The 13,621-nt window shown below is 48.0% G+C and overlaps 5 protein-coding genes across 5 annotated transcripts; 3 read left to right on the top strand and 2 right to left on the bottom strand.

The window, feature by feature from the left end:
• Positions 1–147: 147 nt before the first annotated feature.
• N7466_011208 (uncharacterized protein) lies at positions 148–648 on the top strand (the record flags this gene model as incomplete). Its single annotated transcript, XM_057170597.1, has 1 exon — positions 148–648. The coding sequence occupies one exon, from the start codon at positions 148–150 to the stop codon at positions 646–648; it is 501 nt and encodes a 166-aa protein (XP_057016329.1).
• A 2,326-nt stretch (positions 649–2,974) lies between these two features.
• Positions 2,975–3,820, top strand: arfA (putative ADP-ribosylation factor; the record flags this gene model as incomplete). Its single annotated transcript, XM_057170596.1, has 4 exons — positions 2,975–3,122; positions 3,233–3,477; positions 3,540–3,605; positions 3,728–3,820. The coding sequence occupies 4 exons, from the start codon at positions 2,975–2,977 to the stop codon at positions 3,818–3,820; spliced, it is 552 nt and encodes a 183-aa protein (XP_057016328.1).
• A 954-nt stretch (positions 3,821–4,774) lies between these two features.
• On the top strand, positions 4,775–7,216 carry N7466_011206 (DUF3405 domain-containing protein; the record flags this gene model as incomplete). Its single annotated transcript, XM_057170595.1, has 1 exon — positions 4,775–7,216. One exon carries the CDS (start codon positions 4,775–4,777, stop codon positions 7,214–7,216), a length of 2,442 nt encoding a protein of 813 aa, XP_057016327.1.
• Positions 7,217–7,991: 775 nt separating this feature from the next.
• On the bottom strand, positions 7,992–8,660 carry N7466_011205 (uncharacterized protein; the record flags this gene model as incomplete). The annotated part of the gene is made up of 1 exon (XM_057170594.1): positions 7,992–8,660. One exon carries the CDS (start codon positions 8,658–8,660, stop codon positions 7,992–7,994), a length of 669 nt encoding a protein of 222 aa, XP_057016326.1.
• Positions 8,661–9,896: 1,236 nt separating this feature from the next.
• On the bottom strand, positions 9,897–12,277 carry N7466_011204 (uncharacterized protein; the record flags this gene model as incomplete). The annotated part of the gene is made up of 3 exons (XM_057170593.1): positions 9,897–11,730; positions 11,792–12,179; positions 12,250–12,277. 3 exons carry the CDS (start codon positions 12,275–12,277, stop codon positions 9,897–9,899), a joined length of 2,250 nt encoding a protein of 749 aa, XP_057016325.1.
• Between the last annotated feature and the right edge of the window lie 1,344 nt (positions 12,278–13,621).

The raw sequence follows: 13,621 nt of genomic DNA, 5'->3' as shown, positions 1-13,621 counted from the left end.
CAGGGCTCCCATAAAGATCAGCACTCTGGATACAATCCCTCTTCATTATCAAATCAAAGGCTTACCATTCAACATCCACGCCGGAATAACATTTAAACCGACCTCGGAACCTTTCAAGGAAGTTACCGGGCAGCCTCCCTTCCAAATATGCCATCGCTGTTTCTGAAGATATTTGTTGGGCTACTCTGCCTAGTCGCACACTCTCCTCTTGCTCATGCTCAGAGCACCTATAAAATACCGAAAGAACGGCAATCAATACGCCCGAAAACCGGCCTGACCTACTGGCAAAACTGGGCAGTAATTGGGAGCAAGTACTTTGCATCGTCGGTCATGGCAGTTGCCATCGTTAGCGGAGCCTACCAATGGGCTGAATCTCACCACACGGATTGTACGATGGTTACTTATATCTCGAATGGATCCTCCAAGCGCTATAAAGTACCAGTCAGAGGCAAGCAATCTACCAAGGCATTCCACGACCGGTATCAGTGTGATAATGGAAATGTGGGCGGTGTTTTTGAAGGGGACTTTGTCAACCAGGAAGATTGTATTGACAGTATTTATGTCGATGCCAAATTCCCAGGTGGGGTGGAGAGCGACATGACTGATGTCATTTTTGGACACGCGACTTGTTCATCTGGGCAGCGTTGAACATTGCCAATGTCACCTTTATGTACTGTGGGTAAAATCAGGGCGAAGACGAACAGCGAAGGATGAGACAAAACATTTGAACGTTCAAATGTTGAACCTTGAATAAACCTCGCAAAGTTGAAGTAGGAAGGTTCAAGGTTGGAGGCCTGCCAGATATCTAGAAGAAGCTGGAACCAAAGGACTGCCCAGGTACCGATTTACATATGAATTTTGTTCGCTGCAAATAATGTTGTTCCGACTTGCTACTACTTTCCAGTGTCCACCTCATCTGCTACTTACCACTGTCCAATTTTATTCTCAAGTGCTGAAGGTCACAGCTCAACATTTTGTTCTGTACAAAATACTATAGAACTTACTATTACCAAGTACTGGAGACACATAAACCCCAGTCATGCAGAAACAACGTCAGATACCCCGCGTTTTGCCCTATATGGCTAAGCGCGCATGTCGAGGTTTGATTGGTCACAAGTAAAGTATGTGACAGCTCCGGAGACGCGATTATGACCCTTGCACGTGTGTCACGAGACTTTTGCGCATGTATCAACTAATAATATATCAGGCCACTATGTATACTACATATGCCAAGTAGTAAGATTCGGCCGTGTGTTCCGATTGAGTCCAAGCGAGGTATACGTGGTCAAAGGAGATAGGATAAGTTAGGTAGGCAGACACGATAATACAGATGTTTAAATCTTGATTTGATCACACGAAGGCATCCTGGATGACTCAATCATATGAAGACACCTTCAAAAGGCCACCGTGGAAGTGTTTGAGTTATAATACAGTTACAGTTCATGTCCACAGGTACTGTGGAACGGTAGCAGGACGGTAATGTTAATTAGGAAAACATCTGGACCTACTAGGTAGTGTCGAAACATGGGCCTGTACACCATATCGATTTCAAGACTAGATCAGATCTCTATCTGAGGTATCACAAGCGGCTCCTAACATTGAATAATGCTGAAACTTCCGGAGACACCTCGGTAGGTGAGCCCCGGATTTTTTTTTTACATTTAACTCCTCAATATGTACTAGGAGAGCCTTAAAAACTCCACGTATCTCAAGTGCTTTAACCGTGCTTGGAGTTGGAATACGTAACCCACGATACATATCACTTTGGTAAAGTATACCGCGATAGCCGCTGAATGTAGAGTAATCAACTAGTAGACTATGCATGTCACCTGCATAGTTTCTCTATAGAAGGAGTTCACTGCACGGGCCCCATTCATTTTGCCGGTGTTGGTCTCCACGAGAAACGAGATTAGATCCATTATCCTTCTCTGCCTGGTTAGAAGCGGAGACGCAGTGGAGACCTTGGCAGGTTTGATGTGTTTTCTTCTCTGGTTTGTCAAGTCCTATTACCGGGGTCATTTGTGTGGTAAGAGTAATCAAGGATCAATTAAAAGTGAAGGGGAAAAAAAAATAAAACTTGTTCCACTATGGACAAGGGCAAAGAAAAAAAAATAGAGTAGAATTGATATTGCAAATTAGACGCACACGAGCCGCGATGTCATGACGCGGCGGTGGACTCGGGGGTCCCATGTGTGCCCCAGTTGATGGCGTCTTTTTGGCAGAGAAAAGCAGCGGTGCAAGGCACGAGACTGGGGCGCGATAAGTCGTCAACTGACCTATCAGCGGTGAGGGATGGGGGTTGTTCTGGATCTGGGTCGAGAATGGGAGACCCTCTCTGCCTCTTCTCCTTGGTTGTCTCTGGGGGCGAAGAAGTCCCCTTTCGCCTCCGAACCGGTATTTCAGATACCTAATGTACGGGCAAACACGGTGTCCTCTTGTGTGTATAGAATCTCCAAGCCACATTACTGTCACTACTAGATCTGTAGGTAACACTGAATCATAGAAATTCCCCTTCAACCCATTTCCTTGTATACTTAATAGCCAAATCTCTAATTACTTTTTGGTTCTTCTTCTTTTTTTCTTTATTAATTGGATCTTGAAAGTGACCGAAACTACGCCCACCGCTGCCCGTTCAGCGTATTTCTGTAATCCCAAACAAAAAAACAACCACCTCTTTCTCTCCTCTCTTCCTCTCTCCTCTCCTTCCCTTTTCCCGGACTTTAATCTTCCTTTCTCTCTATCCCCTTAAATCCACTCTACCGAAAACCCCATCAATACCTTTCTACCGGTAAGCACTGCCTTGTCGATCATCCCTTCCGCATTGCATTCGCCAAAACCCACACCCCTGAGATTCCCAATCCGTCCACAACACGTTTCCCTATCCGCACCCATCTTTCCCCCTCCTTCACCACTTCCCTCCGACCACCAAACATCCACTAAATAATTAACCAGGTTTCGCGGTTGAGTCGTCAAAATGGGTCTTACTTTCTCCCGGTTGTTCGATAGACTATGGGGTCGCAAGGAGATGCGAATCCTGATGGTCGGTCTTGACGCCGCAGGAAAGACCACCATCCTTTACAAGTTGAAGCTCGGTGAAATCGTTACTACCATCCCCACCATCGGTCAGTTCGCCCCGGTCCATCCTTCCGACTCGTCACGATGAGCTCGATCCACTTTCCGACACAGGAAGCATGAATGTGAAAACAGGGAGGTGCTGACTCTTAGGCTCCAGGCTTCAACGTTGAGACCGTCGAATACAAGAACATTCAGTTCACCGTGTGGGATGTCGGTGGTCAGGATAAGATCCGTCCTCTGTGGCGCCACTACTTCCAGAACACCCAGGGTATTATCTTCGTGGTGGACAGCAACGATCGCGACCGTATTGTTGAGGCCCGCGAGGAGTTGCAGCGCATGTTGAACGAGGATGAGCTCCGCGACGCTCTCCTCTTGGTCTTTGCCAACAAGCAAGATTTGCCTGTAAGGGATCTCCCGAATCCGCCATGTTTTCGAACCTGATTGACTAATTTGCGATTGTTTAGAACGCCATGAGCCCCGCCGAGATCACCCAGCAGCTTGGTCTCCAGAGTCTGACCCGCCGTGCTTGGGTATGTGTCCCACCTCGTCCCCCTTCCCCCCATCCCCCGGATATTTATATGAATATCAATACGGAATGTTTCTGCGCTTCTCCGAGGTTCATTTTTGCTGACCATCAATCTTTTCTCTCTAGTTCATCCAATCTACCTGCGCTACCACCGGTGACGGTCTGTACGAGGGTCTGGAGTGGCTCGCCGACACTCTCCGGAAAACGAACCGCGATTAAGCGGGTATAATACCAAAGGGGAAGAAAGTATGTGTGTGTTGTGTATGTAGCAGGGCAAGAGAAATACCACGGGAAATCTGCAAATGATGGATGAATGACTCTGGAGTTATTTCGCGAGGCCATGGGAACAATTGAATGAACCCTCCAATATAAGAGAGGATGATTCAAAACCGGTTGTGTGTTCCCTCCACTCTATTTCTCTTCGCTATGCTATTAGCCTCATTTGTTATTTTTTTTTATTCCTGGCGCCACGTCAAAATTGCTGTTCCTTTATACGTCTTTTTGCTGCTATTGATTGTAAACAATTTCATGCTTCCCAGGGGAATTGAAGTATCAGTAAAAAAGAGAAGAAAAAAAAACATTGAAAAGGGGAAAAGTGACATAGCAGAATGAAATGCAGAATGATATATGAATTATCAATGGATCTACCATGTCCACTGCTGGATATTCTATAACGTAGAAATCCTCAGTAATTCGTAATCGTTCAATTTCCTTCAATGTCCGGTCTTGGCAAAACGCCGAGACTTACGAGACTTACGTTTGTGGCCAATTCCCGCTGTTGATTGTTCGCATTTGGATCCAAGTTTCTGTTTTCTATCCTTGGATCTTCTCTTCTTTTTAAAAACTCGGTGAAATTTCCTCAATTCTTAGGCTTTAGGATTGACAATTGACAGTACTCTTTTTTTTTTTTTTTTTTTTTTTTTTCTCTTGTCCAGCCGTCCAGCCCGTCCAGCCCGTCTGGCCAGAAAACCCGCACCGATTGCCTGGCCGACGATCTGCGTACGGTTACCCCAAACACCAAACCAACATCGTCATCGCCCGTGTTGCCCAAAGAATCCCCCTTTTTCAACCCAAACTCCCACATTAATTCTTCAATCTTGGTAATTCCGGAGCCGAGATTTAATTTGTTTCATTTTCTCTCTTTGGTCATAGGTTAATGCTTTGCCCGCCACTATGACCGTCCAGGCGAGGAGGCACTCCGCGGCCTACAACAAACCATCGCCCTATTCTTCGAGAGCACACGACACCGATATTGAGAAACAACATCTGAATGCCCGCCCCCAACATCATCATTACAATCGCAGCGATGATGACTCCGAGTCCGACACTGACGCTGGCCCTGGTCACTCCTCCGCTTCCTACCCACCTGCAAGCGGCGGAAGTCTCCGACACACTCACAATCATTCAAACGTAGGCTTTCGCGTCCCTCAACGGATCATGCGATGGCTCTGCTTATCGCTGTTTGTGTCGCTTATAATATTCATCCTCACCCTCTTCCGATTTACTATCTCGTCCTCCGTCTCCAAAGTCGCTGTCGAGTTACCCAAGGTCGTCTCCACAAAACCGCCCACTTGGGAAGGGTTCCCGTTCCTCAACCGCTATCATGGTGGAATTACAAACCTGGTCGCTCGCCCTGATAATGTACCCGAATATCCTGGTAGTGGGGTGGAGGGATTGCCCGACCCTGTGGAAGAGGACAAGACCGAAGCCGCCAAGCAAATAGCGAAGCGGGGGGACATGAAGCCCTCGATGATAAGCTCGGTGTTCAACCCGTACCCAGACTACGACTCGTCGGAATATATCAAGAAGTATGGTGAGAAGCGCGAGTGTTTCTTGGATAAAGATCGCACGGTTCGAATTCCCGCGCTTCAGAGTTTCCCTGGAGTCCCCAAGGGCTTCCCGGACCCAGTGATGGGCTCAAACTCCATGCTTGGTATCCGCGACGATATGTGCTTTGACAGATTTGGACGTTTAGGCCCCTACGGACTCGGGTATGGAGCTAAGAAAGGAGGTATTGGTGCTGGTCTGGAGGGCCATCGCGACGGTTCGGAGCGCATTTGGGAAGACATCCCTCCAGTGGATTTCCGCAAGGTGGATTGGGCCGATGCGCAGCAAGAGTGTCGAACAGCAAACCGCCATCGCTTCAATGAATTACCCGAGCCGCGCTTGAACAGATTCGTTTCCATGCCCGTGGGAATTTCCGAAGTGACCGTACAGGAGCCTGAGGACACATACAAATCGAAGCCCAAGATCGGTTCAGATCGACTACCGAGGACCGCCGTAGTCATCCGGACCTGGCACGACTTCCACTACACCTCCGAGGACATCATGTACATGCGATCTATCATATCGGAGCTCTCGTTGATGTCTGGAGGCGAGTACACTATTCATTTCCTAATCCATGTCAAGAACAACGACCTCCAGATCTGGGCGGATGATGAAACCTACCAGCGTGTGCTTCACGATGCATTGCCAGAGGAATTCCGGGGAATGGGAACCCTCTGGTCAGAGGCGCAGATGTCATTGTTGTACCCTGGTCTTGAGGAGACTTTTGCTCGAGGATTACCAATCCACGGAGTGTACCGCAGTACCTATATGCCCATGCAATACTTTGCCTTCCAGCATCCAGAGTACGACTTCTTCTGGAACTGGGAGATGGATGCGCGCTATACTGGTCACTGGTACCATCTTTTCGACAAGGTTGGCGACTGGGCGCGAGCACAGCCTAGAAAGGGACTTTGGGAGCGCAACTCTCGCTTCTACGTTCCGTCAGTCCACGGTTCGTGGGAAGACTTCCGCCAAATGGTTCGCGTACAGACCGAAAGTGGCACTGGCAGCATCAACAATATGTGGAGCGTGGTCAAGCCCGATGGAACTGAAAAGGATCGGGATGCGAATGGATTGCACCAGCAGGGCGACAAGTTTGTCTGGGGCCCCCAAAGACCTGACGAGAGCGACATCTTTGAGGTGGAAGGCGAAGGCATCCCGCCCACGACCGTTGACAAAGACCAATATAAATGGGGTGTGGGCGAGGATGCCGATCTGGTTGTGTTCAACCCGCTCTACGACCCAGAAGGCACGACTTGGCTGCTTCGAGACGACGTGACTGGCTACAACAAAGAAAGTGGAAACCCTCCACGCCGGACTGCCATCATCACCGCCTCTCGTTTGTCTCGCAAGCTCCTCGTAACCATGCATAAGGAGACCAGTCTCCGCCACCATAGCATGTTCTCTGAGATGTGGCCTGCCACCACCGCGCTCCACCACGGATTCAAGGCTGTCTATGTGCCGCACGCTGTCTACATTGACCGTCGCTGGCCGACAAAGTACCTTGAGACGGTCTTCAACGCCGGCCGTAACGGCGCTTCAGGTGGCGCCCGTACCTCGGTCTTCGGAGAACGGGAACACAACTTTAAGGGTACAACGTGGTTCTACTCTGCCGGGTTCTCTCCGAACGTCTGGCGCCGCTGGCTCGGCATGCGTGTTGATAATGACGGTGGCGAACAACAGGAATTGGCTGGTGAAGGCCGCATGTGTCTGCCTCCTATGCTTCTACACCCTGTCAAGGACGTGCAGATGGTGATTGATGACGGGGAACATGCAGAGGATCGGTGAAATGACCGACTCAGTCGGCTCATGTAGATATTCACCCAAATGCTCGACTTTTGGAATGTCGTGGGTTTGTCTTTCTTGTTACTTTCCTACATTATACCCACCCTTAGCCGTTCGTCTTGTCATGTTTTCTCGTTTTCGTTTTCGTTTTTGGTTTTGTGCTTTCACATCTACGATCTTGCCCAGTGCATACGAAAGCTGGTGATCAGCTGGTATGGTTGCATATTCTTCCTGTATAATGTCTTGCTCCCCCTCAGCGATATACTGTTTTCACTCTCCCTGTTGTTATTGCTGTTTTGGCAAAAGGCGTTTATTGATGTGGTGAATGGTCTGATTGGACAGGCCGTGTTGCGGCTCATGATACATTTGATGTCTCCCTTTTGCTCTTTGTTTTTTTTTTCTCTCCTTTCTCTTTTTGTGAATCAGTCTAGTCATGCCATCGCAGATTAGATGGTGATACATATCAGCAAACCCGAAAATTTTGTCGGTATATACTCTCCCTTGAGACACGCTCAAGTGCACGTTCTTGTATAGCTCTAGGTCCCCGTTTGAAACCAATCACAAATGAATCAAGTATTCAACATCATAAAACATTAATTAACATTATTAGTAAGAGTACTAATATACCTATAACTAGTAGGCTTTGGATATCGTATCATGCAAATGAAATGCCCGCCAAAAAGAAACCCAGACATCAAAACTCCCTCCATCAAGTTAATTGCACCCAAGCCCATCATCGAAGGCCTGCAAAGTATGTACCAATCCCACTATGCATCCATCATTCAAATGACCCATCCCCAAAAGAAAAAGAAACACTCTTCCCCCCTTTCCTCTCCCTCCCCTCTCCACCCCAAATCATCTCCTCCGCCGACCTCGCCCGCCCAGACCCAGGAGACAAAGGCGACCTCGCCACAAACGAAGCCGGCTCAAAACATATACTACACTCATACCCGCCCTCCTCATCAACCCCAAACGAAAGACAAGTCCTACAAACCCGATGCCCACACTTGGTCAGCAGAATTTCCGTCTCGGCATTACACGTATCCTCACACCCAACCACACACGTATGACAAAAATGCGTCGGAAACGCAATAACTGGATCCTGCTGCTGCATCCTGCGCTCGATCTCCGAGGCGAGTTCCTTGCCCTTTTCAACCCGGGCACGGAGAAGATGCACTTTTGTTTTTAGCGCCGCGAGCTTGGACGTGCCTGGGCCCTGGCGATCGAAATCTGGTTTGTGTAGCGGGGGAATCGGCTCCAGGAAGATTACTGGTCGGAACCATTGAGATACGGGTCTGTCTTGCATGCACTGGTGCTCGAGGTGCCAGCGGCGCCGGATTTGGCGGTTTAGAAGGACGGTGAAGTATACCGCGAGGGCCTGCCAGGCGCGGTATTCGGAGATGGGGTCGAGGGGCGCGAGTGGGGGTGTAGGTGTGGTGCTTCCCATTGCTTTTGAGCCGAGTAGGTGTAACTGATGGGGTTTGTTTTTGTGGTGATGGGTGTTGGTGGAGTAAAGAAGAGTTGACATTGAAGTAGGACCCCGGGAGCACCTGAGGGATGTTTGTGGTGTATTCGAGATGTATGTGCGATGCAATATTTGCTGGACTGGACGGAGAAGGTTGGTTGGTATGTTCGACTTGGCTCCGAATTACTTTGGTTTGGGTTGAGGTTGAGGTTGATTTTTTTTTATCATCAGGTACTACGATTGTTCTTATATACCTAGCGTCTGTACTATGTACTAGTTAAGGTACAGTAGCCAGGGGCAGAAGAAGCAGATACTTTCGGCCGAAGTTCGATCGAACCAGAGAGATCTGAGGCTCAAGAGCGCACACGTCCACACCGATTGATTGACTACTAGACCCTGATTACCATCTACCCCACACGAAAGAGGCTAGAGTCTCCAGGCTCTTTTTTCCCTGTGGTACCGATTGGCCAAGACGGAAGAAAACTATCAAATGTGGCGTCGAAACTGCATCTGAGTTTCCTTTTCCCTAATTTCCCCTTCCGATATTCTTCTTCATTGCTACTTGATTCGCCATGGGATATCGAGAATCGTCGTCGAAACCGTGGTTGTGCTTCGTGCGCCACCCGCTCGGAGCCGACGGGCATAGTAGAGAACCATAGTCTTCAGCCTCTGGGTTAGGGCTCGATTGGTGGAAAGTCCGGATAAGAATGGGACATCTGGAAAGAGTTCGGATGTGGAAGCAAGGAGCTTCCGAGGTTGAGTGATAAAAGGAAAAAAAAAAAGATACTCATTAATAATGTAACTTCAGCTCAGCTATCTTCAAAAGGAAAAAAGGAAGTAAGTCAAATTCGGAAAAAAAAGATGGGCCCGAGCCGGGATTTGAACCCGGGACCTCGCACAATAGATTATTCAATAACCTGGGAAATAGCCCGAAGCGCGAATCATACCACTAGACCACCCGGGCAGATGTTATCGATAACAAAGATGGGGTGTATTATGTACATACTACACTTCAAATGTCGGTATTCCGAAGGAAATGCTCTACTTGTGATCGACTTCCCGATATTTCTCCAAGGGGAAAACAGATGAACCAGCATTTTGTAAGAGGTTACTAATTGATCTAAAATCTCCCTACACCTTCCAAATCAAGCATATATCCACTTTGTACAACTCGTCATTCATTCAAGACCGCTTGACTTCAAGGGCTTGGGTCAATGTCTACCTCTTAAATACAGTTTGTGTTTGTGCAGATCTTCTCTCATCTTCAGAGTCCGGTTCAAGTCGTTCCCAATAATCAATTGAGACACCCTTGAAATAAAATGCGTACTTGTGCTTTTTGGGAGGACCATCTGTCAATGAACCCGGAGAGCCCCCAGCATAGATCACATACTCTCCCGGTACACTTTTCCCGAGATCTTGCCGGTAATGAAAAGGTGTAAGCTCCAATCGCTCGGGATATCCACCAGTTTCATCGACTGGAATTCCACCTTGCCAAATTTCTATCTGCCCATTGCTAAGTCCGGATTCAGATAATCTCCAAATTGAGCGGATTCGAGAATGTCCAGGTGAAGATGGTGTCTTGTCTGTGGGGCTTGAATCCACGTATTCGTCGCATACATACTCTCGGTCATATGCTGGGTTTGAAGGGTATTGCGGAGAAAATGTGATGGTTCCAGACCCTTTCATCGCCCCTGTGGTTCGCTCACGAGACAGGCACCAAGATCCCTGGAGAGCGCGGGAAATGGCCAATGAGGCGGCGGCCTCTAGACTTCTATTATGAGAGGAATGAGAAAAAACCTCCCATGCACACAGCGTGCGGTCATTTTCCTTCTCCATAGTCTCTTGTGGAGTGACAGATGGGTGATTATAAGGATACCGGGCAGGAATCGCCGGGCCAGACCGACCATCATTTTTGGACAGCGTTGTACGATTGATTCCCAGATCCTTGGTAAACGACTCCATCAACCCTACATAGTCTCCCATCGGAAACTGTCCACGCTGGGAATTTGCAAGCGGATCTCTTAGGACTCGGAGGCTTTCTCTCTGAGCATCTGTTCTCAAGGGCATTTGCTTTTCCTTAATCCATTCCGCGCCGAGGAATCTAGCCTGCATCTCCATGACTCCCCAATATGGACCGCGGTAAAATCCCACAAAGCCAAGGTCTGGAATTTCAGACCGCGTTGTTCCACCCTTGTCCAAAACAAGTGGCAGAAATGGATCCTCGGTGCTATATTCTAGAGCAGATAAGACATCTGCAGGTAAAATCGATAGTGACTCGAATGGCGTAAACCCCGTAGCCATCACGACAGCTGCAATGTTGTCCAGCCGTTTTGACTGTCCATTGGCAGATATTGTTTCAACTGTAGCCAGTTTTGTGTCGGGGTTATAATTCACAGACACTACTCGGCCCATTGTAGCTTCTATGGCCCCAGATCGAACAAACTCCGCATAGCTGTTTCCGATCGCCACCCATGGGGGTCGCGGGTCCGGACTTGGTCCTTGCATGCGTCCGAACCTTTCGTATTCAGCTCCCAAGAGTGAGCTGAAATGGTCATTGGTTTTTGCCGCTTTCTCTTCGGGTATGACGCCTAATGCATACTCGATTGGACCCGGTGGCCGACGACCGAGATCGTACATTGACAAGTCCAATGGTAAAAATGAGATAGTCGATTCTTCTGGGTTTTCGTGGGGTAGATGCGTTGGTAGAGTCCAGAAAGGGCGTGAATGGATGTGATGTACCATTTGCCCTTTTTTGTCCGGAGATGTGTTGCTAAGGGCCCACGACGATTGATGAAGCGCCACGGCAGAAGCAGCTTCCGCACCGGACATACTGCCGCCGACAATAGCGACATTTCCCTGAACCAATATATTCCCATCGCGTTGAAGAATCCCTTGGGCTTTTTGGAGATCAGAGCTATGAACAACTCGGCCAGCAAGTTTGAGCTCTTCTAATCCTGGGATCGAGGGGATGTGTTGACGAGCGAAGTATCCGGATGCCACGACCAGGAAATCGAATTCTTCCGAGTCGATCTCATCGTGCAAAATATTTGCACTGGACCTGGTTCTCCAGATTATTATTGTTCCAGATATACAAAGAAAGCGTCCAGACTGACCTTTCTTTCCTCCAGTGAACCCTCCATTGGGGTGCGGAATCGGTAGTTATCCGTTCGGCCCGTAAGACCCGGTGTCCGAGTCTCAGAACATCGCGCGGGATATATTTTTCTGTGTACGCAGCAAGGTATTGTCCCACCTGCCTGGCCTGTGGAAACATCGGGACATCAGACGAGCCCATTGCTGTTTCCCATGAGAGATCCGAGAAAGCCACAGTGAACCTGCTGAGATTGGTCCGCATGGTAGGATCCAAGGTCCCGGCACTGGATGGGCTGTTTGGCCAGAGACCGCCAACTTCATGGCGACCATCGAAAATTACTGGTGAGAAGGTGCCAGGCGGGAAGTTGTGTAGAAGTGTCTTTGCAGTGACAAGACCGGAAGGTCCAGCTCCTGCATTCAGGAATTAGCACTGGTATGAGTGAAGGTCTGCTCTAGCATTCTTGCTCAATTAATTACTGACCGATAATGGCAACCTTTTGAGATCGCATTTTTGACTTTTATTCACCGCCACTTTGCTTCTTGTCTTTGAAGGGAGACGGTGAATTTATTGATTTGTTTTTTTATCAAGTTCCAACTTCTAACCCCACCGCGGGGAAGCTTGGAACCCCGCTGCTGCCGGGCCCTTCTCAAATTGGCGTATATCTGCCATGGCCCAAAAACTCTTTCATTCTAGAGATATGGAAGAAAGTTTGCAAGGTGTGGGCATTTCTATTCTTCTAAAGACATGGTCTATCTACTGCACACGTAGTTCAATAAGTTGTTTCTGGGAATAGCCCTTTTTGGCCTTTTTATGCAGCTCGACAGCCCTGGAGAGTTACTAATTATCAATGATCCAGATTGCAGGATATTGAAGTCGAATTGTGAGTAGGCAAAGTATAATGATATTATCGTGCCCGAGTCTTGATTCACCCAAAATCAACGGAAAACGTATTGCCATTGTTATCTTCCAGGCCAAAGATAAAAACTTTCATCAGCTTTTCCGTCCTCCAAAACTTCAGGTTCAAGCTCGTCCTCATTGCCAGTTTCGTAAGTAGGATCTTCACGTATGAATCGCTGCCAAGGGAATTTCGAAACAGCCTTCCACTCGGCCTCTCGTAAGTCATACGGCCAAAACATAAACTGATTCGGATCACGACCTCCCCGGATCTCATAGTCCTCGAGATAGACGAATGCTCTTGAATAAGGATGGATAGACTCAACGTCACCAGATATCCCCGAGAACCGAAAATAAGGCAGTCGTTTCATCAGCGAGATCACGACAGGTCAAAGTGAAGCTCCTCACATAGGGCCTGGTTGATATTGTGACCTTCCTGCGGGGCCCAGGATACCTCCCAATGAAATTGATCCGAAATGCAATTCAGCTGTAGATAGACGCGGTAAATACCACTGATTATGCTGACCATTGTATTCTCGCTATAGGGAAGGCGAAAGACGTGGAAGTCGGCAGTGGCATGTTCCAGTACTTCATGTCTTCCAACACTTAAAGGTTATATTTACCGATTTCTACGTAAACATTGACACTTAGATACTGACGAGTGGGTAGCGTAAGCGCCTTCAAAATGCTAACAGTGAATTCTTTCTTGCTATGTACTACATTTTTTTCGAGCTGCGGAAGGGAGTTTTTTGGACTTAATTGAATTTATTGACTAGTACATGCGTACTACTAAGGTCAACAAGGGCTGATTTTGCAAATTAAATCGCCGGGGACATTGTTAGTTAATATATGATTATTATTCGATCATTTGCCAGCTCAAATAAACAAATGCTCACATCTAAACAACTATTAATATCTGAATAAAGTTCTAATCAACGACCAAGCACATGCGTTTTCG

The sequence above is a fragment of the Penicillium verhagenii genome (assembly GCF_028828195.1).
Source record: "Penicillium verhagenii strain IBT 33310 chromosome Unknown utg000012l_segment0_segment0, whole genome shotgun sequence".
Classification (NCBI taxonomy): Eukaryota; Fungi; Ascomycota; class Eurotiomycetes; order Eurotiales; family Aspergillaceae; genus Penicillium; species Penicillium verhagenii.
Note: the sequence above shows the minus strand (reverse complement) of the source record. Positions and strands in the feature narration are given on the sequence as shown.